This window comes from Prionailurus bengalensis, chromosome B1, assembly GCF_016509475.1.
Source record: "Prionailurus bengalensis isolate Pbe53 chromosome B1, Fcat_Pben_1.1_paternal_pri, whole genome shotgun sequence".
Lineage (NCBI taxonomy): Eukaryota > Metazoa > Chordata > Mammalia > Carnivora > Felidae > Prionailurus > Prionailurus bengalensis.
In genome coordinates, this window is record NC_057344.1 from 79,575,171 (window position 1) to 79,601,771 (window position 26,601).

Sequence of the window (26,601 nt, forward strand, 5' to 3'; positions counted from 1 at the left end):
TTCATTATTCAAAACGTTTAGTTAGGTGGGACACTAGTGTTTGCCATGCTAAAGATGCAGGGACTAAAACACTAGTGCGTGGTCAATCACCGACCTAGTGCAGCAGTGGTGTCTCAGAATGGTTTTAATATCAGAGCAATTCAGAAGAATTTAAATGAGACAACAAGGTTGCGGTGTGAAAACCTGGCTGGGACAGAGGTGCCTTCATCAGACTTCCCCAAGTCAGTTGCCTTCTTCTTCCCACTCAGGCAGAAATCTGAACATCACCACATCTCAAAATAATGGAAAATGGCTGTCGTCCAGTATTTTAGCACAATGCCTTTCAGTGTGGGCTCCTTCTTTCCATAGCCGAACTGAGCCATTACTATTTTTTTTTTATTTTTTTAATGTTTATTTATTTTGGGAAGAGAGAGAGAGAGAGCAAGCATGCAACAGAGTGTGAACAGGGGAGGGGCAGAGAGAAAGAGAGACACAGAACTTGAAGTGGGCTCCAGGCTCTGTGCTATCAGCACAAAGTCCTATGCAGGGCTCAACCTCACAAACCACGAGATCATGACCTGAGCCAGAGGTGGATGCTTAACCAATGGAGCCACCCAGGCGCCACCCATAAGTATCTCAAGGGTTTCTTTGGTGGTTGGCCCCACAGAAGGCGCACAAACAATAAAGCATCATTGATGAAATAAAGCAAGAATCTGAGATGAGTAACATCCTCACCTGTTCCCTCCCAGTTCCTGAGCAGAAACACAGAAAATAAGTCAATAGCAAAAGACAAGAAAGGCTAAGCCAGAAGACAGGTTCTAGACCCTAACTTCTCATGGATATACGACAGCTCTTGGTTTCCCCATGGTTCTAGGTTCTTGACTTGGGAGTCCCTGAAATTCCTAAAATTGTACCCACGTTTCTTTTGTGTATATATAATATACTATTTGCTGGGAACAGGACCCAAAGCTTTCATTAAATTTTCAATTGAGTCCTAATGTATTAAAGCTTCAAAACTATTGCTCTAGATAGAGGAAAAGTATGTCAGATGAAGGAGCAGACTTTAAAATGACTGACTGAATGGCAGACCAGAGGCCCAAACAGCCAGGAGACATGTAAGAATGCAACAGGGGATGAAATGGGTCTATCAGGTTGGAGAACAACAGCTAGGAAAACAACTATCTAGATAAAAGACACTTCTGGTTTAAATACTGGTCTGAGAAAAGTGAAGAAAGTTAAAGAAGCTCTAGTTAAAACCACGGGAATAGAGCAACAGGTTCAGATTTGGGTGACCTTGAAATACCCGTTTCCATCTGAAATTCTACTGACCAGATGCACCTGATCCATTTCCATAAGGACTGGGCCTAAGTAGCAGCCAGCCTCAAGAACATGCTGGAGCTATGTGACGGCACCAAAATATAAACTGAGTTAAATCAAAGTCGATGAATAAATTGTAGGTATGCTGCACTGTGAATTTTCTCACACTGTCCAAAGATGACTTGGTTATAACCAAAACTGACCAAACTGACATAAGTAAAAAGGGATTTATTAAAAGGAATCAGCAGGAAGGACAAAGAACTGAAATAAAAGTGCTCTGAATTAGTAACCTGAGGCCATCAAGAGCCAACCAACAATTCTCCATTTCTCACCTCTGCACCCTTCCTAACTTTGTTTTTAATCTTTATTTTTGGGAGAAAGACAGAGTGCAAGTGGGGCAGGGGAAGAGAGAGGGAGAGAGAGAGACACAGAGAATCCAAAACAGGCTCCAGGCTCTGAGCTGTCAGCACAGAACCTGATGCAGGGCTGAACTCACGAACCGTGAGATCATGACCTGAGTTGAAGTGGGACACTTAATCAACTGATCCAAGCACCCTCTTCCAATGAGACTCCCCATCTTTTCCAGCGCTCTGCCTTCTCCACCGGGCATCTGACCCACCACTGGGGTTCCTTCAGTCTGAAGCCCAGGGGCAATCTCACAGTAACAGGCTGGGTTTCTCCCCATCCCAATTCCAGATCTCCAGAGGAGAGACCGTGACTCAGCCCAGACTCCAGAGGAACTACTCTTGTGTGTATAGCCAGTTCTTGTCAGCAGATCGAGATTAGAGTGGCACTGAGTCTTACGAGAGGGATGAATTCCACAGTGAGCAGTTCTCAGAGATGCTGGGCTATCTTCCAGGACATATATGTACTAAATCACTGTGGGGCAGTACAGACGAGAAGGACCCAAGAGAGGTAAAAGGGGAAGAGACGGAGGTCAGAGTCTAGAAAAATACCCTTTTCCCAGCCCATCTTGTCTACCAAGTAGCAGGACATCTTTCCAGGAAAAGAAAGGGAAAAAAATTTTCCTCTGAAGGTATCCTAATCTGATGCAAGTGGCCATATTATCATTGCATAGACTTCAACAGTATGCATACTTTATTAATATAAACATCTATTGTTTTTAATTCTAAAGTTTTTTGCTAAAAGCATGTAGCCTATTCTCAATACTCTGGATTAAAGTTTAGAAAAATCAGTATGTTACATATTATTGAAGCAATACTTCATGTTTATATTTTCCCACTTACACTATTTGGTGTAATTTTGGATTTCTGAAAATTTGCGACACTAAAACATTCTGCTTTTAGTGATTTAGTTCAATCTTCATATCCTCTAGATCTGCTGTTGCTGAGGATCAGAATGCAGTTGTCCGGCCTATTAGGCAGTGACCACACAAAAACCTTCCACTTAAAGCTGTTTAGAATTGACAAAGCAGCAGTATAGTCTAGGCCTCCTTAACAGTCCCACCTCCAGAGGCAGACAGTCCTGAGTTTAAATCCCAGCGCTGCCATTTACCAGCTGTGCGACCTTAAGCAAATTCTTACCCTAAGCTCCAGTTTCCTCATTTGTAAAATGAGGATGAAGATAAGATCTACCTCACAGAGCTGTTGAGCAGGGCATTAAATCAGATCATGATATAAAATACTTCGAAGTGTGAGAACTTAGTGAATATTAGCCTATTATCATATATTAAGAATCCTGATGGTGATAGACACAAGGAGAGAGATGATAACAGAGCTTCACTAGAGTTTCTGGCAAACTTGAGCTGAGCGGCCTGGCACAGCCTGATGACCCCAAAGAGACAACATGTCAGAAGCAGGCTGCCTGTCACGTGTGATGTGGCAAATGGAGAGTGACCTGAAGAAGGGGGGAGATGGCCAGTTGAGAGCAGTCGGCATTCCTGTCCATGCCCGCCAGGTACAATGATCCTATAAACCCCTTGGATCTCTCAAAATTCAGATAAATCAGCACTAAAAAGAAATAAGCTATCAAACCATGAAAAGACATAGAAGAACCCTAAATGCATATAACCAAGTGAAAGAAACCAGTCTGAAAGGCTACATACAATTCCAACTACATGACATTCTGGAAAAAGCAAAACTATGGAGACAGTTAAAAAAAAAAAAAATCAGTGAGTGCCGGACCTGGGAAGTGGGGGGCAGTTGAGGAAAGAGATGAACAGGTAGAACGTGGGATTTTTAGGACTATGAAAATATGCTGATAATATTAAAATGACGAGTATGTGTCATAACACATTTGGCCAAACCCATAGAATGTATAGCACAAGAGTGAACCCCAAAGAAGCTCTGGACTTTGGACAATAATGACGTGTCAGTGAAGACTCCTGACGTGTCAGCGAAGACAGTGGTACTGTATCAATGTACCACTGAGGTGGAGGGATGTGGATACCAGGGAGACTCTGTATGGGGAGGTGGAGGGGGAGACAAGGGGCATATGGGAAATCTCCATACTTCCCTCTCTGTAAACTAAAAAACTGCTCTTAAAAAAAGTGAAGTCGGGGCGCCTGGGTGGCGCAGTCGGTTAAGCGTCCGACTTCAGCCAGGTCACGATCTCGTGGTCCATGAGTTCGAGCCCCGCGTCGGGCTCTGGGCTGATGGCTCAGAGCCTGGAGCCTGTTTCCGATTCTGTGTCTCCCTCTCTCTCTGCCCCTCCCCCGTTCATGCTCTGTCTCTCTCTGTCTCAAAAATAAATAAACGTTAAAAAAAAAATTTAAAAAAAAAAAAAAAAAGTGAAGTCTTTTAAAAAATACAAATATGTCATTACGGTTTAATATAAAATGTGTGTATTTGTGTAATGTGTATTTATACATACATTAGCAGACAGTGACAGTGTGGGGTTAAGGGATAGGCCTTGGAGACAAACTGGGTTGAAATTCCAGCTTGGCCACTCTCTCTGGGACTATGACCTTGAGAAAATTACCAAGCCTCCCTGGGCCTCATCTCCCTTATTTGTAGAACAGCAGGGAGAGGAGGAGCTCACATGGGTCAGCTCACCTCATCTTTGTGACCACTCTAGTGAATGGGTACTTCAGCAGTTTCTATTTCATACAGGAGGAAACTGACAATGAGAGTCAAGAGGGTGCCCAGGTCACAGAGAAGTCACATAACTTAGTGGAGCTGAGATGCCAACACAAGGAACTTCATTTTAGAGCTATGTATGCTACATTATGTGATACTCTCCAGAGTATTTCAGTAAAATGTCAGAGAAGGAGCTAAGCCTAGTGCCTAGTGCACAGTCATCCCTTTGTCAATATTGACTATTATTGCTGATCTCAATTTTATATCGAGAGATGTGGCAGAGATAGCCCTGAAAGCTTTTGGGAGGGGGGGAAGTTATCTTATAAAAGAAAATAAAAGTGGGCATGTCCCTGCAAATAGTCCAGCCCATAAACACCCCACACTATCCTGTCCCCTAAGAAAAGGCATCTGACGGCACCTTCTCCACCACTCACCTACCCATTCCCCGCTACCCCCCCACCCCCTCACTCCTCACTCACCCCATCCCCTTATTCTCTCTCCAAGAACTCTTGGTGTTGCTCCTAAAGGAGAGATGAACAAAAAGATCATATTCCCCATCGTTCTTAATTCTACAAATTCTGATAGAATGCCAAGTCCCATGCCCCAAGCTATACTCTGAGGACCTGTCTTTGTAGCTCTGCGTCTCCAGAGACTTTGGCAGAGAATCTCTGAGTGGGCCAGACCTCCTAGGCCTGCTCGCTTTCTCCAACTCCCCAGTCTCCATCTCCAACATGAACACATTCTCATCATCAAAAATATTGTGAAGTTCTTCCTTCTACTGAATCAAAAACTCACCTCCTAGCAAGTTCTGCTCGCTTATACTAAGCTTTCTTAGATAACAAAAAATAAATCTACTTCCCCTTCCATACTGCAGCTCTTCAATTTTCTTGAGATAGCCCCAGTGTTTTGTCTACACCAGACACTAAATGCTGCAGAACTTAAGAACTGTATCTCCCAAATTTTCTCTTATCAAACCACGCTAGTACCATGGGAAAATACTACCTACCCCAGAGCCACACTACAGTGCAGAGAAGGGACTTCCTGTACCATAGCAAAATGAAGAGAGAATTGAGAAGATAATGTCATTATTATTTTATGACTCTCCTTCAAGAAAGGAGGAATGCAGACAGAACGTTTTCTGTGGCTCTAAAACTTCTTTTTAAATACTCCAGAGAGAGGGGAGGATGGGTGATGGTCATTGAGGAGGGCACCTGCTGGGATGAGCACTGGGTGTTGTATGGAAACCAATTTGACAATAAATTTCATATTAATAAGAAAAATAAAAATAAAAAAAATAAAAATAAAAAATAAACACTCCAGAGAAATGTAAGGCCCTGCTGAGAAAAAAAAAAAATCTAACAGTAAAGAAAGTCTCCACGGCTATGCCAAAGATGCCAACATTCAAGAAAACTGGAATAAGGGAAAAAGCCATCCCCACCCCCTACAGTTTGTCAGATCCTCTTGCCATGGGGTTTTAACTTCTGTACTGAACCATCACTACTCAGGCAGCCATAAAGCTTTTAGAAATTTTGGAGTTTTATCATTGTTGCTGTTGTTTAAGATATTTATTTTTCTCTCATATGAAAACTGGTGCTGCCTAGCAACCCTGGGCCAGCAAAGCTTTATCAAGAAGCATTTTAGGCTGAATTTTTTAAAAAGAGATTTCTTTCTCCCCCTGAATGACAGGCATGTTTTAAGACTAAAAGGTTCTTTGCACCTCAAAGAAAATGGTTGGCATACCACTCACTCGGGCCTCCTTCATATTCAAGGATGACAGAGACCAACCTGCAGAAAGGCCAGGATGTGCCTTGTCTTTGCAGCAACAGGAGTGGAGGAGTAGGCTGCCCCAAACCCAAACCAGTCCACATGTGGCTGCTTCTGAACTGCAAGTTGGGACTGAACAGGGCATCCCTTCCACCATGGAACCTTGGGGCAGAGACATATTCTTCTAGCTTTTGGCAAAGACAAGGGTACAGGTCCAAAAGTTTGTCCCAAGGTTAACAAGAGTAATGCAATGTGCCATTTGATACTTTTTATGTGTGCGTGTAATTTAATATTCTGAGTGTGCTGCACACCTGAGAGAAAACGTACATGCCCGTCTCACCTTGTCTCCTCTGTGACTAGAGGGACACTGGCTATCCAAGGATTTTGCAACAGATATTACAGGGAAGGTTACTGAAACCTCAGAGCAGGAACAAAACATCAGCCTTTTCCACAAACCATGATCATCACAAAAGGCCTCCATTTTCTCAGGAAAAAGGAGACACAGACTGCCTGAGTATCTATTTCAAAAACTAAACTGCTGGGGTGCCTGGGTGGCTCAGTCAGTTAAGCGTCCGACTTCAGCTCAGGTCACGATCTCACGGTCCTTGAGTTCGAGCCCCGCATCGGGGCTCGATCTCACGGTCCGTGAGTTCGAGCCCGGTGTCGGGCTCTGGGCTGATGGCCCAGAGCCTGGAGCCTGCTTCCGATTCTGTGTCTCCCTCTCTCTCTGCTCCTCCCCCATTCATGCTCTGTCTCTCTCTGTCTCAAAAATAAACTTTAAAAAAAAAAAAAAAAAAAAAAACAAAGACTAAACTGCTTATTTTGACAAACTTTTAAGAATCCTCACCAAGGAAAAGTTTTATGCCAATAAAATGTGATTATCTCTCAGTACCTTGTGGTCCACAGAAACTGTAGTATATAAAGGCTAACACTAGACAAAATCTTCATGACCCACTGGCCATCACAGAATCAGTGAAAATCAGAGCAAACTGAAGCATCCCACAGAGCTAAAAGCAAGCAGGGCACCACATTTGGCATATCACCTTGAAAATCCAATTATAATCCTTAATAAGATAAATATACAGGCATATCTCAAAGATATTATGGGTTTGGTTCCAAACCACTGCAATGAAGTGCATATTGCAATAAAGCGAGTCCAATGAATTTTCTGGTTTCCCAATGCACGTAAGAGCTGTATTTACACTGTACTGTAGTCTACTAAGTCTGCAGTAGCATTATGTTTAAAAAGACAATGAACGGGGCGCCTGGGTGGCGCAGTCGGTTGAGCGTCCGACTTCAGCCAGGTCACGATCTTGCGGTCCGTGAGTTCGAGCCCCGCGTCGGGCTCTGGGTTGATGGCTCAGAGCCTGGAGCCTGTTTCCGATTCTGTGTCTCCCTCTCTCTCTCTCTGCCCCTCCCCTGTTCATGCTCTGTCTCTCTCTGTCCCAAAAATAAATAAACGTTGAAAAAAAAAAAATTTAAAAAAAAAAAAAAAAAAAAAAGACAATGAACTTACATTAAAAAATACTGCTAAAAAATGCTATTATCTGAGCTTCCAGCAAACTGTCATCACTGATCACAGATCACCAGAACAAATATAATGATGAAAAAGCTTGAGAGATGGGGAGAATTACTAGAATGTGAAATGTGACAGAGACACAAAGTAAAATGACGCCAATGGACATGTCAACGCAAGGCTGCCACAAGAACACAGTATCTGTGATTTGTAAAGAACACAGTATCTGTGAAGGGTAATAAAGCTAAGGGCAATAAAACAAGGCCTACCTATAATCTGGATTAAAGTTCTATATACTATCGGGGCACTGGGGGGCTCAGTCGGTTAAGTATCTGACTCTTGGTGTCAGCTCAGGTCATGATCTCAGGTCTTCGTGGGCTCAAGCCCCACATTGAGCTCTGTGCTGACAGTGTGGAGCCTGCTTAGGATTCTCTCTCCCTCTCTCTCTGCCCCTCCCCAACTCATGCTGTCTCTGTCTCTCTCAAAATAAATAAACTTAAAAAAAATTCTATATATTATGTCAAGTGATTTGGTTGAAAGTAACATATTTCTTACTTTACATGAATTGCCAATTTAAGTATTAACATGAAATAAGATAATAAAACCACACCAATATTAATGTTTTCTTTGATGATTCTCAAAGGCTCTTCATAATCTTCCAGGGCCCTCAGGGACTTGGGGAGAGACAAGGAGGATGTCGCATTATCAACACAAATTTTTTTTATGACACTAAAAATGTATAAAAGAGCAGAATGAGCTCTATTTCAACAAACTGTTAACTCCCGGGAGGGTTCTTTACCCACCTATCTAAGCTCCTCTAAAGAGCTCCTCACCCCAGAAATTAGCCAACAGGAAGTTAGAATTAAAAGTGATTAGCAAGCTGTATACAATTCAAGTGCCAGCAGTCCTCCCCTACTCTTTCCCATCCCTGTCCTGTCTGCTCTTGTCCTACAGGAAAAAACACATGCAGATCTCTACTTGCTATCACCCATTCCTGAACACACACTCATTTAAACCCTTACAAGTCAACTTCGGCTCTTGCTCCCAACAGACATTTCACTCTTGGAGTAAACAGTCGTACTCTCCCACAGGGACAACATCCGGCATCACTGACAATGCCCCTTGCCAACCCTAACACTGAACTTGCTTGGGTTTCTTCTGGTTCCTGTTTTATCACTAATAGAAAAATCTCGGTGTTTTGCTCAAAGATATTGTTCTTAATCTTCTCCTAGTGATGAGAAGCAAAGGTTTGGGGTCAAACCATCCTTAACTCAACCCAAGCATTGCCACTCACCAGCTGTGTGCCCACAAGCAAGCTAATCTCTCACCCTTCAGTTTTCTTACATGGTATAATGGGACGTATGTGTAATAAGAATTGTGTATACATACAGGCATACTATTAGGTATATATGCAATACTTTAAATATTTTTTTATTTTATATATCCATTTTAAGTGTGTATATACACACACATACACACATGTCAACACTAGAGTTACAGGAGGTAAGTACCCCGGGTAGTAGACCAAAAGCATATAACACAAAGGGTGCCGTGCCAATCTCTTGCCTTTTATACTTCCTTCCACTAAATTCTCTCACAAGTTTGAGCCCCACATCTCCAACTGTTTGTTACACATCCAGATGAATAAAATTCAGCACACCGTAAACTGAACTCTTGCCCCAAACCCAATTTTTTTTTCTTCTTTTTATTAATGACATCGATATTCTTCCAGCATTGGGTCCTCAGGTGTGACTTACTGACCATGATTTATGACACATTCCTCTGAGATGGCCCACAGATCCAGACCCTGGATTGTGTCTACTGTGCCTCACAAGATGATGCCCTCCACCCTTGAACTTCCACTGTCACAACCATGTCCTCAACTACACGCTGCGTGACCCCTCACCTGGTCTGTTATTACTCTACTTTCTACTCGCTATCCCTGCTGCCAGATTAAGCAGATTAACCCTGTTTCCTGAAGCAGTTTACTTGAAAGCCAGGAGAGGCCCTGGTACCCATAAAGTGAAATCCAAAAGTCCTATGGTGGCATTCCCAGCCTCCCTACACCTGGTCCAAACCTCTTTCCAATCTCATTTCATACCACTCACCTATGTTCCAACAGGAGACGCATTCCCATAACACACACCTACTCTCTGTGCTTCTCTGATTACATGATTTCCCCATACCTGAAATGTCCTCTTAAAACATACTCCACCTGTTCAAACTCTCTTCTAAAACCTATTCAAACCACCTAGTCAGGAAACGTTCCAGATTCCTCACAGTTACACATAAATCCGCCTCTGAAGTCTCAGCAACTTTCTCCGCATCTCTGTGAGAGCGCTTATTCTCCACCGCACCCCGCCATTACTGTTGGACAGACCTTTCCTTTTCCCGGCCGGACTCACTGCCCTCACTTCCCCCACATCTCACATCCAACTCTGAGAAGGCACCCACCACGAACATGCCCATTCATCCATAACAAGTATACTCTGTCAAGAATGAAACTTAGGCAAACCCCAAAAATTCTAAGGCAAAATCCCAACTTGAAAATCGGTGGGAATTTCACAGTACCCTTTTCCACCTGGGAAATGCAATTTTCTGGTTTGCACGGGAAGAAAGACCTTGATGATATTTTTGGCCCGTGAATGCTTCTTTTAAAACAACATCTTAATGTACTGTGTGGGAAGGAAGCCAAAACATGTCGATTTAAGTTTCCTATAGAGTACATATGGGTTTTATGAAAACAGCAAAGAGGCTAGGATAAAATGTGATCTCCAAGGCAGATTAACTCAGGCCTGTTTCTAACTCCGAAATTAATCTAGTGTTTTCTTGCTTTAATTATATGCTGAAAGTTTCCTCTTCTGCTTTGGTGACTTTCCTGGTCAGAGGCAGCATTTTTCACATTCCTAGGATGGAAACATAAGTGAGGAAAAGAAAATGCCTTCCTTCTATTGTCACTTTCCCCTCTGTCTGTTCTCCTTCATAGACACTACTTAAGTCTCTTCATTCTCTCTCATTGCCCCTCCTTTCTACCCCCCTGTCTATTATAATTCTTTCCTCCCCCAGAAGACTCTTCTTTTTAACCCTTCTACCCTCCCTCCCTCTCTCTTTTATTTTGTTCTCAAGCATTTACTAAGAGGAACCATATCCCTCCCTCACAATGCAAGTCAAACACAAGATCTCTGGGTGGTAAACATGGGTCTGTGGCCAAGGAAGCCTCTGGCTCCCGTGGGTCCACGCGTCCATATGAAGTTTTTCTGCACAGCCACCCTCTTCAGTAGAGATATCCTTCCTCAGAGCTGAGCCTGGACTTTGAGAGGAAGTCCAGCTGAGTGGGACAAAGAGCTGGCAGTGAAAGTGGACAAGGATTAAATCAGAGTGAAAAGAGGAGGAAACGGGGAAATTAAGTTCTCAGAAATAAGAACTAATCCAAGCTAACAGCTCCCCAACCCAAGCACCCTGTATATCCAAACCTAACCCCATGCACACAGTGAAGAATCTGAAACTCAACAGCCCCCCTACCCCCTTCTTGATAGGAAACTCACTGCTTCAATTCACACTGGCTGTGCATTTGCAGCATTATCTATCGTAGCCACAGAAAGGCAGAGGGGAAACCTGCAAGCCTTCTACTTAGCTCTAGGAAGCTTCCTCTCCAAGAGTTGGTTCAGTTTCATCCGCTGTAACCATTATAATTGGCTCACCAGCGCCACTTAGAAATTCCTATAAGGTCTGTTAACAAGGTGGAAGCAGCACAATCTACTTCCCAGCAGAAAAATCATGAACTTACCTTCTCAGCTTCAAATAAAAGAAGAAAATAGGAAGCTGCAGCATTAAATGGAGATCCTTTTATATGAGAGCAAGACCCAGAGCCAGTATTTTCACAAATAAACTGCATGAAAGTTCCCTAATTGGGAGTTCACCTAATGATAGTTGTACCACTAAGCATTGTTTCAAAGCCTGTGGGTCTAATTATTTCTTTTTCTAAAAATGATTAGTAGCCATCTTTCCTTGAGGCTGTCTGGATAGCTTAGGGCACCACAAACAAACAAACAAACAAAACAAAGCAAAACAAAAACCCAAACGTCTTACACCCATAAACAAGCTGCTTATGCTATACTGGGAAAGAAAATCTCTGACTAGGTTTCACCCTTAACTCTTCAGTGGGAACCAGTATTCACACAAGCTAGAACTGCTCTAGCAAACAGCAAATGCAGCAAGGCTCTCGCTGTGCTTTGCTCATAGAGCCTAACACCTCTGTCTCCTTCCCGCTCCTCTGCCCCCTTCAAAATTTATTGAGCTCATTCATTCATCCAAAAAATATTAACTGAACATCCAACATGTACCAGGTATTCTAAGTGTAAAAAAAGATCTCTGCCCTCAAGGACCTGGCAGAGAGAAACAGGTAACTATGGCAATAAACAAATTACATAACATGTTAGACACGGATAAGTGCTATAAGATACAGGTCCCCAGACAGCCTGTACCCCACATACTGGGAGCTGCTTTCCATCAGGGGCTGTAATGTTCGTCTTCACATCCTAGCACCTAATACATGCTCGGCACAGAATACAATCTCAGTTGAAAAGAACCAACAAATTAAAACAAACTTTTAATAAGCAAATGAGTAACCAAGGATTTTAACAGTTTTCAAATTCCCTATCTTAGAAGAAGTGAGGACGATTAGAAGCAAGGTCCTCATCTATAAGGAGGATGAAGAAAAATTACATAAAAGTTCTTGAAAGAATCTATCGTATTTTCAAAAACCCCATAGTCCCCTGATTACAGAGAAACAAGTGAGCAGATGTGTCACCAAAGAGATTATTCATTTTAAACCAGAGATTCTTAATCTGGGGTTCCCAGAATCAAGGATGCATATGAATCCCCTGAAGTTGTTAGCACAATTTGGGAGACAGGGGGAGTTTCATGTGTGTTTTTCTAGGGAGAGTCTGACACAGATTGGCAAAAATATTTTCCCTGTGTGACAGAAATAGAATTTGAGAAATCCAAGGATAGGACTGAAGGCAGCAAAAAACCTGAAGATTCCAGTATTATATTGCAGATACTCATTTGCATCTGGGTTAAATGCTTCTTCCTTAAACTACTGAGGCAACAGAAGACCAAGTAAACTTCTTCTCAGAACCAAGCTCATCATCAGAGTAATATCATCATTTAATGGGGGAGGGAGGATCTTAGAGGACAGTTTCATCTGGTGGTAAAGCCAAAAACAGGAATTTCCTTAAGGAGAAAACAACAGAGAATTTACCTTTTCATGGTTTTCGATTAAGATTTCCACAACGATGTTCTGAAACTTCAAATCCATGATGGCAGCAACAGTTTCTTCCTGGGGCCTCATCAAAGTTGGTCCAAACACCACTCCCAAATTTGCCACAGTCATTAAGTTCTGCTTGGAGTGATGTGAAACACTAACATAGACGTGGGGGGAAAGATAGGTCTCCAGTTAAAAGAGAGGCAATAACTGAGGAATGTACATTATTCTCCAACTCTGTATTTCCTTAAAAACAAGGAGTCAAGAAGGGGTGCCTGGGTGGCTCAGTCGGTTGGGAGTCCAACTTCGGCTCAGGTCATGATCTTGCGGTCAGTGAGTTCAAGCCCCACGTCGGGCTCTGTGCTGACAGCTCAGAGCCTGGAGCCTGCTTCAGATTCTGTCTCCCTCTCTCTCTGCCCTGCCCCCACTTGCACTGTCTCTCTCTCAAAAATAATACAATACAATACAATACAATACAATAAAAAAAAAAAAGGAGTCAAGAGACTCCATTGTCCTCAATGTCTCAATGTCTGAAATAACAGGATCTGACAAGACCCTAGATGATGAGGCCCCTGCCTACCTTCCTATTACTCTCTTTGTGACACCCTGCTGTAACCACAATGGCGTTCTTAACAAATCTATGTTTATGCTAGGCTTATGCCCCTCAAAGATCTTCATTTACTGTTGCCCTCTACTTAGAATATCCTCTCCTTCCCCAGACATGTATACCCTTGGCTTCCAGTAATGACCAGACTGTATGGCACTCTTGCAAGAACTGGCTTCACAAGCACCCAGAACTTGAGCACCCGCATTCTCCCCTTTGGCCCAATACATTGTGCACTGAGCAACCTGGACAACTGTTCTCACAAGCCCTGACACTTAATTCAGACCTCAATTCAAAGGTCTCATCCTCCAGATACCTTCCATGATAACCCTCTTTGTAGTCTTACACCCAATATATATTCTCTAACCCCTCGCTCTATTTTTTTTAACCACTTATGTGAAATTATTTTGTATTTTTATTTGTAATCTGATGATGATTTTTTTCCTCTTAGAAAGAAGGGACTTCATGAAAGCTGGGAATTTGTCCATCTTTGTTCATCTATGTATCCATTAGCACCTAAAAAAGGCATTCAGTAAGTACGTGTTGAATGAACGAATGGCTATACCAGTAGTAGGACACTTGGCAGGTCATAATATTCCCTGGCCTTCAGTTTCTTTTTATGTAAACTAAAAATAAATAATAAAATAAAAAAATAAATTCTAAAACAGCATTTTTCAGCTTCCACTTACCTCTAAAATTCTATAATTATAGTGATCTAAGAATCATTTATATTTGAAGAAAGGGCTAATTTTTCCACTGAGCGATTAGATTTTGCTTGCTTTTTAAAGAAGGAATAAAAAATAGAATGGATCCTATGAAATTACTACCTATTACTGGATTAAACAAACTTCAAGGACATGTTCAAACTTAGAGTTAGGTAGGTGTGAAACCAGGCTAAATTTGCTGACAGACTTATAATCACATTTCCAGAATCTGTGTACAGGGAAGTGTATAATATTCTCTTCTTTTACTTCCAATCAAACCCCAAGTTGCTGGCAGTGATGTTAAGAAAATAATTATACGACTTCACGAAAGCATCATATTTCAATGGTCTTGTCCAAGACATACACAGTGAGTCAAATGTCCAGCCTGCCTTTCCAGGCGTGGCCCCCGGTATTGTGTAGACAGCCCCACTTCCAACTGTTACAAATCCAAGAACCCTTCACAGCACCCAGAGTGAAACAGAAAAAGTTAGAAGGAAAAAGAGGCTTACTTTGTTAAGTGTTTCACCAAAATATCCAGCATTTCTTTATTTTTCTCTGGCAGTTTGTGTACCAAGAAATGGATAGCATTGACGCGAGATTCTGGGCTTCCACTTTCTTTAAAAAAAAAAAAAAAAGAAGAAGAGAAAGAAGAAAAAAAAACCCAGATTACTCAGAATCAAATACAGTCCTAAAAATCAACCATTACAAAAGGTTCATCTGTTCTACATCTTTAAACAGAGAATTTAAATGTATTTTGCCACTTCTCGAGAGAAAGAGAGAGAGAGGAAAGCTATCTTTTGCCTTATTCTCCTTAGTCTCTGAGCCTCTCCTATGAGGTAATTTCCATGCAAACGCAATTAGTGCCTCTCCCTGGGGTGATGTTTGAGAACAGAGGGCTACTCCAGCTTCTCATCCTGGCACGCTACACTTCCAGTCTGCCCGTCACTTGAAGGAGTTCAGTCACTGGCTCACTGCCCCCACAATGGAATGCAAGTAAAACATCAGCAGATAGATTCTTCCCACTTACCGGTTGCATTTTCTCTCTCCAAAAGATACACTGAAGCCCTAACCTCCAGCGGCTCAGAACATACCTGTTTTAAAATGTGCGTGGGGTTTGTTTTAACCAGGTATGGTAAGACACACAAACATAGAAACAACTGACTTGAAGGAAGAAGTTTATACTCACACATCCCTAGAAACAGAAGGCACAGGACACCACCTCAGGCTGTGCCAGGGTCAGGAGAGGGGCAGAGGGAAGAAGGGGAAAGTGTGGTTAAGGGTCTTTATTGTGGTTTCCATGTGAAGGAATAGGTGAGGCAGAGTTAGAATGACTGGTTGGCTTGAATTCTTTCAGCAGGCTCTGAGGTACAGGGGCTGTGCTCAGATGTCTGGTACCTGGCCCTGATTAGGGCAGGAGAATACTGACTTGGAGTGTAAGAGCCCAAAAGACAGAGTTTGGAAGAGAAAAGGGGCTCTGGTTTGGTTGGCATATGGAAAACATGCTCAGTTTCCTATCTCAAGGAATTGGTTAGACCCAGGAGAGAAGGCTCCCCAGGGTCAGTAAAGCCCCAGATGCCAAAACATCAGCATAAAGAGACATGCTTAACATAATGACCTTATTCGGGAATAAGGTCATTGCAGATGACATCAGGTCAGATCAGACAGATCATTTCGGAGTAGGGTGGTGGTTTAATCTGTCTGGTGCCCTTGTAAGAAAACAAAGACACAAAGGGAAGATGGCCATATGATGGCCAAAGGGGAGAATATCATGTGACAATGGAGGCAGAGATTGGAGTGATGTGTCCACAAACCAAGAAAGGCCAAGGGTTGCTGCGAACCACCATACACTGGAAGAGGCAAGGAAACAGCCTTCCCTGGACCCTTTAGAGGCTAGCCCTGTCAACGTACACCTTGATTTTCGACTTCTATTCTCTAGAATTGTGAATGAATGAATCTTATTTACTTACTTACTTACTTACTGATTGATTGATTGACTGACTGTTGTAAGCCATTCAGCAGCCCTAGAGAACTCACACATTCACTTTATCCCTTAGACTTTGGAATGGATTATCCACAGCTTTTATCAGCAATGTGCCCAAATTCCCTTTATTGTGTTCTTAACCAAAAATTATCAAACAAATCAATAAAATGCTTATTATAGAGAATTCCACTGGTGTTTTCAGGGATGTCAAAGAAGTGACTGATAAAAATTCAGTGATCAGTTACTGCAGCAGAAAGGACAGTGACAGACTGCTTGGAGGTTCACGGAGAATTGACTGCAGCAGCAGAGGAAGGGTTTCAGGGAAGGGAGAACATTTGAGTTGGGTCTTGAGCGTTGAAGAATTTGAGGAAAAGCAGAACTGAGGCATAAGGGGCACATTCCAGATTCTGCAAACAGTATGAGAAAATACACAGCCTATTGACAGAGAGCACTTCAACCTTATAAGAAGTCCAACACCAAACTTTGGTTTATAAAAGCAAATTTGAAGAATCCATCTTCCTGTTGGTTCTAAAGTAGTCACTGTGAGTAAGGCTGGGAAAAGAGACGAACAGAGTTAAATTTGGGGAAGACATACCTGACATTTTTTGGAAGATGGATTAGAATGGGGTAAAAAAAAGCAAATTAGGAGGGAAATGCTATCTGAGCAAGAAGCGATGAGGCAGGAAGGGGGACGGGAAGTAGAATTACAAGGAAGGAAGTAGAGCGAAGAAGCACAGCCTGTAAGCAGGATTTAGAATTGCTTCTTCCACCTGACAAAAAGTGGCCATGAGCAAGGTACCTAACCTCTCTGGGCCTCAGTTCCTCCTCTGCAAAATGAAGTTAACAATACTATCTCAAAAAGCCATTATAGGATTCAGTGACGTAACACCTGCAAAGCACAAAACTCCACAGGAACAAACAAGTGCCATCATCTCTATTGTTTGTATTACTTACTGAGTGAGAGCTACTATGGAAGAGGCAGAATGACAGCATCTAGCCTCAGACTGGCTGCAGATCAAAGGAAGAAGGCAAAGATGACCACTGTTTCACGCCTGGGTCATGTGATAGTATGGTCAGTCCCACTGACAGACAGGAGCAGAGGAGACGTTGCCAGTTTGAGGGGAAAGATGATGGTTGGGAGTGAAGGAGGAAGGGATGTTCAAGGGCCTGGTATCTAACTGGGAGCTGGGAACGGTAGGTAGGAGGTGTTAGAGATAAAGGTAGCAGTGTTCTTCAGAGGGAGTGGCCTCCAGCACTCAGCCAAGGCTGCCCAACCACTCCAGAAAGCTAAGAGGGCCCTGCTGGGAAGACATCTCCAGAGGGGTGCACAGGAGATGCCAACTGGGGGCTAAGCAAAGCACAGGAGGAGGAAGAAGAGGAAGGACCAGACGGTTCACTATCATTAGAAACTGAAGTGAGAAGAAAAGTGCAAGGCCTGGGTAGCCAGTGGTATCAATAGTTAACAAGGGACTAGGGAACAGAAAGACCAGGAGGAGAGCCCAGACACCCACCTCTAAGTTTGCCAGTCGGGATCCCCTCTTTAGTAACACAAGAAGGCTAAAACATGGGTGGCTGGAGGGGACAGAGAAAGCAGAATTTCAGACCACTCGTTCAGAAAACCAAGAAATGGAAGGGAAAGGGGAAGAAAGGTAAAGCAGATCAAGAAATAGGAATTTGTTTTTTATCGAGATATAACTGACACGTAACATTATGTTAGCTTCAGTTATACAACATGATTTGATATTTGTATATAATCCTAGATATCATCACAATATATCTAGTTAATATCCATTACCACACAGTTATAAATCTTTTTATAAGAACTTTCAAGATTTACTCTCTTAGCAACTTTCAAATATGCAGTATAGTATTATTAACTGTAGTCACCATGCTGTACATTCATCCCCATGATTTATTTTATAACTGAAGTTTGTTCCTTTTATAACTGATGTTTGTTTCCTTTCAACTCCTTTAACCCATTTTGCCCACTCCCCAGCCCCCAGCAACCACCAATCTGTTCTCTGTATCTATTAATTTGCTTGTTTTCGTCTTTTCTAAGATTCCTCATGTAAGTGAGATAATATGGTTTTTGTCTTTGCCTGATTTAGGGAATTTGCTTCTTCAAAATGATAATGGTTTTACTCTTTGCTTCTTGTAAAAACTAAATATTGGCTCTGTTAAAATGTCAGAAAATGTAGATAAAAGAACTTAGTAAAAAAAAATCACTAATAATTTGAAATACATATAGTTGAGAAAGGATTTGCAATCAGACTATGGAGAACTATCAATCAATCAGAAAAGAAAGAGACAACCCAAAGAAAAATAAGCAAAAGACTGGAGGAGGAATTTCACGAAAGACATTAGCCAATAAACCAATAAAAATATGAAAAAGTGCTAAACCTCATTATTTATCAGGGAAATAAAAATAAAACCACAATGAGCTACAACTTCTCACCACCAGAATGGCTCTAAATGAATAAAATACTAAGCTCTGGCAAGGATATGAAGTAACTGGACCTGTCATACTCTAACTACATGGGAACAATGAAATGGCACAATCACTTTGGAGAACTCTTTGGCTATGCCCCCTGAAGTTGAACACACACATTCCAACCCACAGCCCAAAAATTCTACGCAAAACCAGGAGAAATGCACATAAATTTTCACTGAAAGACACACATTAGAATGCTCATAGCAGTAACACTCTTGTTAACCCCCAAAGTGAAACCACTCAAGTCTCCATCAACTGTAGAACAGATAAATGCATTGTGGTTATGTTCATACAGTGGAAACCGGTACCACAAGGAGAGTGAATGAACTGTTGATTCACCCCACATGGATAAAATGTCACAAGATGAGCAAGAGAAGCTGAATGCAAAAGAAGAGATTCCCATTTACACACAGTCAAATGCAGCAATCCTAACCTATGGAACTATGGTATCAAAAGTCAGGGGCTGGGCTGCCTGGGTGGCTCAGTCAGTTAAGCATCTGACTTCGGCTCAGGTAATGATCTCACAGTCCGTGAGCCCGAGCCCTGCATTGGGCTCTGTGCTGACAGCTCGGAGCCTGGAGTCTGCTTCAGATTCTGTGTCTCCCTCTCTCTGACCCTCCCCCGTTCATGCTCTTTCTCTGTCTCAAAAATAAAAAAACATTAAAAAAAATTTTTTAGTAAAAAAAAAAGTCAGGGGAGTGCTTACATGCCATAGTGACTGTGTGAGTATTAGGAAGAGCTTCTGGAACTATGAAATGTCTTACTTCTTAATCCAGGGCTGATAACATGGCTACCATTAATTGGTAAAAAAAAAAAAAAAAAAAAAAAAAAAATCATTAAGCTATATATTTATTATTCATGTATATTTCTATTATGTTTCAACAAAAAGTTCACTTATATTCAGCTACTCATAATAAATGTCATCCTTCCCAACTTAGGCTGACAAATTTTAGGTTTATACCTTCCATAATTTTGTTTTTGTAACAAAACGTGCAAACAGCCTATTTCATTTAAAATACCATGGACATCTCTCCATGTCATTAAAAGGAACACAACACCATCAAATTCTATGAACACAGGAGTTGCTTCCAGTGATTGTAAAGGTAAGCCTGTGCCAGTTTATACTTCCAACAGTAATATTTTAGAGTGAGGAATGAGATTTCACAGCACAGGACACAGTTATTGCTAAAGACAAAGGAAGCAAAAGGCTACGAAATGAAAAGGCACCTGATAAAGTAGAAAATAATCAAATCATATTACATAATAAAAACTCTTAGATACAGACTAAGTTTCACTGAAAACAAAAGTATAACTATCTAAAGACTTGGGTAAGGAGTATCACTCAGTCTTGAAAAAGGATGAGCTCATGTCATGTGCAACAACATGGATGGACCTAGAGGGGTGAACAAATCAGAGTAAAACAAATACCGTATGATTTCACTTAAGTGTATAATCTAAAAAACAAAAACAAACGAACAAACAAAAGATGCAGAAACAGACTCATAAACAAAGAGAACCAACAGGTGGTTTCCAGAGGGTGAGGGGGTGGGGTGGGAGATGCGCAAAACGGGTGAAGGGAAGTGGGAAGTACAGGCTTCCGGTGATGGAATGAATAGGTCACAGGGATGAAAGGCACAGCATAGGAGAAACAGTCAATGGTATTGTAATAACATTGCATGATGACAGATGGTAGCTCCATTTGTGATGAATATAGCATAATGAAGAGACTTGCTGAATTACTATGTTATATAATTGAAACTCACATCACATTGTGTGCTAACTATACTTCAAAAAAAACCCCACAAATTAGGTGATTAATTACAATCAAGTTTCTTATCTAGACTTAAAACCAAGGTAATGCCTTATCAAATCAAAGCTGGAGAAAGATGAAATGAATTTTTAAAAAATAACATTTTCCTGGGGCACCTGGGTAGCTCAGTTAGTTAAGCATCAGACTCTTTTTTTTTTTTTTAATTTTTTTTCAACGTTTTTTATTTATTTTTGGGACAGAGAGAGACAGAGCATGAACAGGGGAGGGGCAGAGAGAGAGGGAGACACAGAATCGGAAACAGGCTCCAGGCTCCGAGCCATCAGCCCAGAGCCCGACGCGGGGCTCGAACTCACAGACCGCGAGATCGTGACCTGGCTGAAGTCGGACGCTTAACCGACTGCACCACCCAGGCGCCCCATAGCATCAGACTCTTGATTGCCAGTCAGGTCATGATCTCATGGTTCATGGGTTCAAGCCCCACACTGGGTTCTGCGCTGACAGCACAGAGCCTACTTGGGATTCTCTCTCTCCCTCTTTCTCTGCCTCTCACAAAATAAATAAGCTATGAATGAATGAATGAATGGGGAAAAAATTAAAGTTGGGACTCTGAAAAATAGTAAAAATATTCCAAAGGAATGAAAGGATAACCGCCAACAGTAAAAATTTTATACATTCAAAACTGAAAATTTTCTAAAACTTTGCACTAAAAAAGCTACTTCTAACTCATGTTGTCTATCGCGTCATTAATAATCTTTTTTTCCCAAAGAAAATCTAATTTTAGTATTTGGGGATTTACTGTTTATTCAGAAACACAAGCTACAGAAATCATTTCCCACCCTCTCAGGAAAAGGTTCTTCATTTCTAAAAATAGTAGAATTGGTTTTGAAATTAGAGTTACAGCCTTCCACTTCCTTCTTTGAGTGCCCCTCCCACATCCATCTCATTTGAAATCACACACACTTTTTTCAAGTATGCTTTTTTTTCCTCTTTCAAAAAGAAGAATATTTGGAAGTAAGGCTTTTAAAGTAAAATTACTTTTTTCTCAAAACATTGCTTCATTTTGACATTAATCAGAAATCTCTACTAAATAGGCATTTCATTTCCAAGTGGCTACAACCTAGTAATAACTAAGGTACTCAAGAAAAGCTTTCTAAATGATAAATTATATAATTAGATAAATTATCTTCAGTTGTTTATGCTCTGTGCATTTCATTATGTTTTAACTTATATAAACTATATAATGAAAAGCATACCATTTTAAAAATCTAGAATACTGAATTAATCATAATACCAAATTCCTAACATATGCCAGGAAATTAGTTTACTGTAATAGCAAAAGCATGTTTTACAATTGTGGAGCTAGAAATCAGCATCCACAACACTTAAGGTCTATGTGCTTAGGATGCTGTGCCAACAAAAGAGACTGAAAAAGACAGGATCACAGCTTACTGGAGCTTATCAAAGCTACCCAGGCAGATAAATGTTAAATTATTTCAATATTTAAATGTCATAAGTCAACAGTACTGTAATTTTAGGAAAACATTAGCAGTAAATATGCAAACACTTCCCCAGGTGCCTCACTCAACAGACATCAAGTATTCCAGTTCTTCTGTGGGAGACCCTATCCACTGAGAAATGAATATATCAGGCTAAAATAGCTGAATATCATTAGGCATTCAGTTCCTTTAATGTCCAGGTTTCAAGTCTTTCCCAACCAAGACCACATGATTTTCCTGCTTCCTATGCAAGTTTATCAACAAGAATAGAACATTCCAGTTAGGCAAATACCAGTGTCCTGGATCCCGTAATAGTTGTATTTTTCATCATAAATGACTTAAGAACTTTGTGATTATGATTATGCTTCCCAAGTAATCTGACTACAGAAAGAAAACATACAGAACACAGCAAGACAAGTGTTCTTGTTCGGGGGTAAATATTTTTGTGTGATGCCATATTAGGCATCCAAGCTACAGCTGTCATTCTCAAACTAAGCTTAACATGAGTCCAATCCAGAATGGGTCCAATTTTTATCAATATGATATAGCAAGGACTCTGAGCCTGGAAGACTAACACATAGACCATGGACTGCAACCTTCTCAGAGGTAAGAAATGCCATAGGGTTAACACCTTCCGGTAGACACCCCAGCCTTCCCCAGGTGGGCACATCTTTTGCATTCCTGCACAGACCAAGTAAACTGTGTTTTCATCTTACGAATTTCTATACTAAAAGCTTATTACATTTTCTCACAAGATAGATGTTGTGAAGTAATAAGAAGTATATATATTAGTCTCTGTTTCTGATTCTTGACATAGAGCTTCTGAAAGCCTTGTAAATACGAGTGCTCAGAGAATCTTCTAATATTTAGTCTTTGATGCTAGTTCCTGCCACAAAATTCCTACAACCCCCGTAATTTCTTAAGTGATAGGAATATTTGACACTGAGCTCCTATGTCCCTTGGAATTTCCTGAGTGCTATGATCATCTTTTGTTCTAATGAGGTGACTTTTGGTGGGCTCCTAGATGGGGGCTGGTAATCAGAAAGACCAAGCTATAACATGAAGCTCAGAATGTTCAGCCCCACCTCCCATTCTCCAGAGAGGGACAAGAGGCTAGAAGTGGAGTTCACAATCCATCATACCTACATGATGATGCCTCCATAAAAACAGTAGAGTCTGGAGAGCTTCAGAATGGGTGAACACATGTACATGTCCAGAGGGTGGAGCACCCCAACTTCTCAGGGACAGAAGTCTCTGCACTCAGGACACTTCTGTATCTCATCTTATGTATCTCTTCACCTGGCTTTTCATCATATCCTCTAGCATATCTTTCATTATATAATAAGCTAGAAAATATAAGTTTGTGTTTCCCTGAGTTCTGTGAGCCATTCTAAGAAATTATCATACCAAAGGTGGAGGTCGTGAAACTCTGATTTCTAGTCAGTCAGAAGTCCCGTGGAAAACCCAGGAGTTGTGACTGGTGTCTGAAGTGGGGCAGTCTCGTGGGATTGAGCCCTGACCCTGGGGGATCTGACACTACCTCCAAGTAGACAGAATCTGAACTGAATTGTAGGATGCTCAGCTGATATCACAGAACTGGTTGGCATGGGGAAAATATCCCACACAGTTGGTGACCAGAAGTGTCAGAAGTGAAGTATTGCGTGCACAAGCAAAAGCGAAACAAAGGAGTGGTTTCCCTAGACCGATAGACTCTAGTTACTTTCAGCAATTTCAGTTAATTCTCTCAGCTGAGAGGGTTTAGTCAACTCTCAATTTTCTCTAAAAAAGAAAAAAAGAAAAAAGAACAAGAAAAATTAATTTCCTAAGGCATCCAGCACTGAACAGTCAGTATTTTTTTAAGAATGAAGAACAAAAACTGTTTGTCTTTTGTGGTGACAAAAATCAAATGAAATTTCTATTTGTATCATGCACTCCAGAAATTAACCCATGGGTTCTGAACAGAAGTCTACAGGAAAAAAAAAAAAAAAAAAAAAATCGAGAGGGAGAAAATAAAGGGACCGAGGAGAAACCTTCAGAATTCTCAGCAGGGAGGGCAGAAGAGACCATCTCAATAGCACAGAACAGATGGAAACCACCGCACATGACTGGAAGGAATCAAAAATTAGTTTCTGTGCTGGTGTGAGAGGCGGTAACAAAGACTGGCAATGCTTGGTAATTTTAGCAGTCAGCTCTGCTAACAGACACTTTCGTACATCAAGGTAATCTCTGCCGTTGTCAACAGAAAATGATAACTTGACCGCAATCCCCATTTTCCAACAATATTCAGAAGAGGAGACTAATTTTGGCCACCTGACTTCTGCAACGGTTTCATGCAATACTTGAAAGTAGATGTGAGGAATATTAGACAATTTGCTCGCACACTCCTTCCTAAATGAGGCACTGTGAATAGAGAGAGGGGCACTCACAGAGATTCAAATAACAAATTAAAGTCTACACTGGGAATGTTGGATACACCCATTGAACACATGTACTTTTTCTCATTAAATAAGGTAACTACAGGTCCCGTTCCACCTGCAATTCCACTTGGGTGAAAATACATGCCAATAATTACAGCAGCTACAGTATTTCTTTGAAACAGGCCTGTTACTCAAATCATTGTCAAGACTCTCTTACAGCATCCCCAGAAAGTCAGGAGGCAAAACACAAGGTACAGGTCTAGTAGGGCACGATACAGTTTATATTTATGCAATCTCTTCTACCACATTGTTCAAGCACAGTCTCGACAAACTCCTTAAACTCATTTCCTACCACCATAGACTTCATTACCACTCCTAAGTCCTCGCCTCTTAGGAAGACTTCATCTGGCAAACAACATTGACATTAGAATTTCAAACACACTGGCTTCAATTATAAGGCGTGATGATCATAATGACACTAACTTGTGGTAATTTAAAACCTTTTTCCATAATCACTTTATCTTTCTCCAATTCTCAAAGGAGTCTAGATTAAAACTGGCACTCTTCTGCTTTTTCCAGTCTCTAAGGCGAACAACATGAAACAATTGTCCTCCAACTAGAGTTTAATTTCTCTTTCCCCAGTTTGCCAAAAATGCCACAGGGAAGAAATCAAAACAACTAAGTCTTTGCTTGAGTTTTTGCCAAGAAAATTTTCCCCCACTTCCTTGATCATACAAATTCTCTTAAAAAAAAAAAAAAAATCCTCTTCCACGTGAAAACAAAAGTGAGTAGAACCACATTTTTGCCTTTTCCGAAGGCCTATTTTATATGTACAGTCTAGCTGGGCCTACACATTGCTTCCTTCTGTAACACACTAGGAACCTTTACACTGGCTGGACCAAAGACCTCACAAGAAGATAACATTTAAAGCAATGTTCGGGCAGCAGTAACATAGGACCCAAAGGGATTACTCTGAATTTTTCAACAGATTAAACTATGGAATACATCCAAGGGGGGTGGGGGGGTGGGGAGGAAATGAAAATACGATTATAGCTACTGTCGGTGCACCTGTGAAAACCAATACTGCAGGTTTTAGCCAGTGGAGCTTGGGTTTTGAATTTTAAATAAAGATCCCTATAATCTGGCAAGTTACTTAACGTGTCTCAACCTTCATCTCCTTAACTATTAAATACCTAGCACCAATGTATTTCAGAAGACTTTGATGATTAAACACCACGTGTCAAACACAAAAACTTTTAAGTGTATGAATAGAGAGAAAACAAGACAGCTTCAAATGATTATGACTCACAAAAAATTTAATCACAAATTAAAATTCTACCGACTATAGGCCTTTTTTATTTAACATTTTATCACATATAATTCACTCTCTATCAGATACTGTGTGGGCTTCTGGCATTATCTCATAATACTCCTTCTGCCTGTAATTTCCATCTAAATATCTTTCTATATGAAGCCATTTCCAACCTGCTAATCTCTCCAAATCTGCTAATCTTCCCCAACCTTCTGCAAGTTAAATACTTGTGGGTTCCCATAACGCTTTGTTCATGCCATTACTATATGTTTTATGGGACAGTGGGAGGTGCGTGTGCCCAAATACTTGCTAGAGAATTGACTCCTGAGGGCAGAAATCCTTTCACGGTTCCATGTACCCAGTACCTACCAGTGACTAGCACAAAGTAGGCAATAAATAAATGTGAATGAATGAATGGATATATTACTTGTCCCTCTTTTTCACCCTCTAAAAGAACAAACCAAACACCTTCTGAAGTGATTTCTATTTTTAACACAGATTACAAGAACACGAAGTTAGATTTTTCACATGGAAATTTTAGTTTAAACACACTGTCAACCATCCAACTGTCTCTGCACCTCTACATCATACTTACTGGCTGGAACAATGAAATCTCCGTGTAACTCATAGGTCATAAGAGGCTCTGGAAGACTCCTGTATGAAAAGGACAGCTCAGAATTACCAAACAGGTCACTATACTCTTTGTGCTCATTTTTTATAAAAGGTTATAAGCATGATATGCATTTATCATTTACTGTGTAAAACTTCCCTAGGAAACATTTTTACATATCAAAAAGATACATAAATCCAATGGATTACCTTATAAAGCACTATTTGCATCAGGTACTACCAAAGCTTAAGCAGCCACAAATCCCTATCAGATCTAAGCACATAATATTTCATATTTAATCTTGGAAAGTACCTTTATAAATATCTGATTTTTTA

At 41.0% G+C, this 26,601-nt stretch overlaps 1 protein-coding gene across 2 annotated transcripts in view; it reads right to left on the minus strand.

The window, feature by feature from the left end:
- The window catches only part of ARHGAP10 (Rho GTPase activating protein 10), a 326,505-nt gene that overhangs the window by 90,816 nt on the left and 209,088 nt on the right, over positions 1-26,601 (minus strand). For both annotated transcript variants that reach the window (XM_043567800.1, XM_043567809.1), the window contains 3 exons: positions 26,252-26,310; positions 14,698-14,803; positions 12,878-13,037 (listed from right to left, as the gene is read on the minus strand). In XM_043567800.1, the coding sequence (XP_043423735.1) occupies positions 12,878-13,037; positions 14,698-14,803; positions 26,252-26,310 (325 nt within the window). The remainder of the gene's footprint in view (positions 1-12,877; positions 13,038-14,697; positions 14,804-26,251; positions 26,311-26,601) is intronic.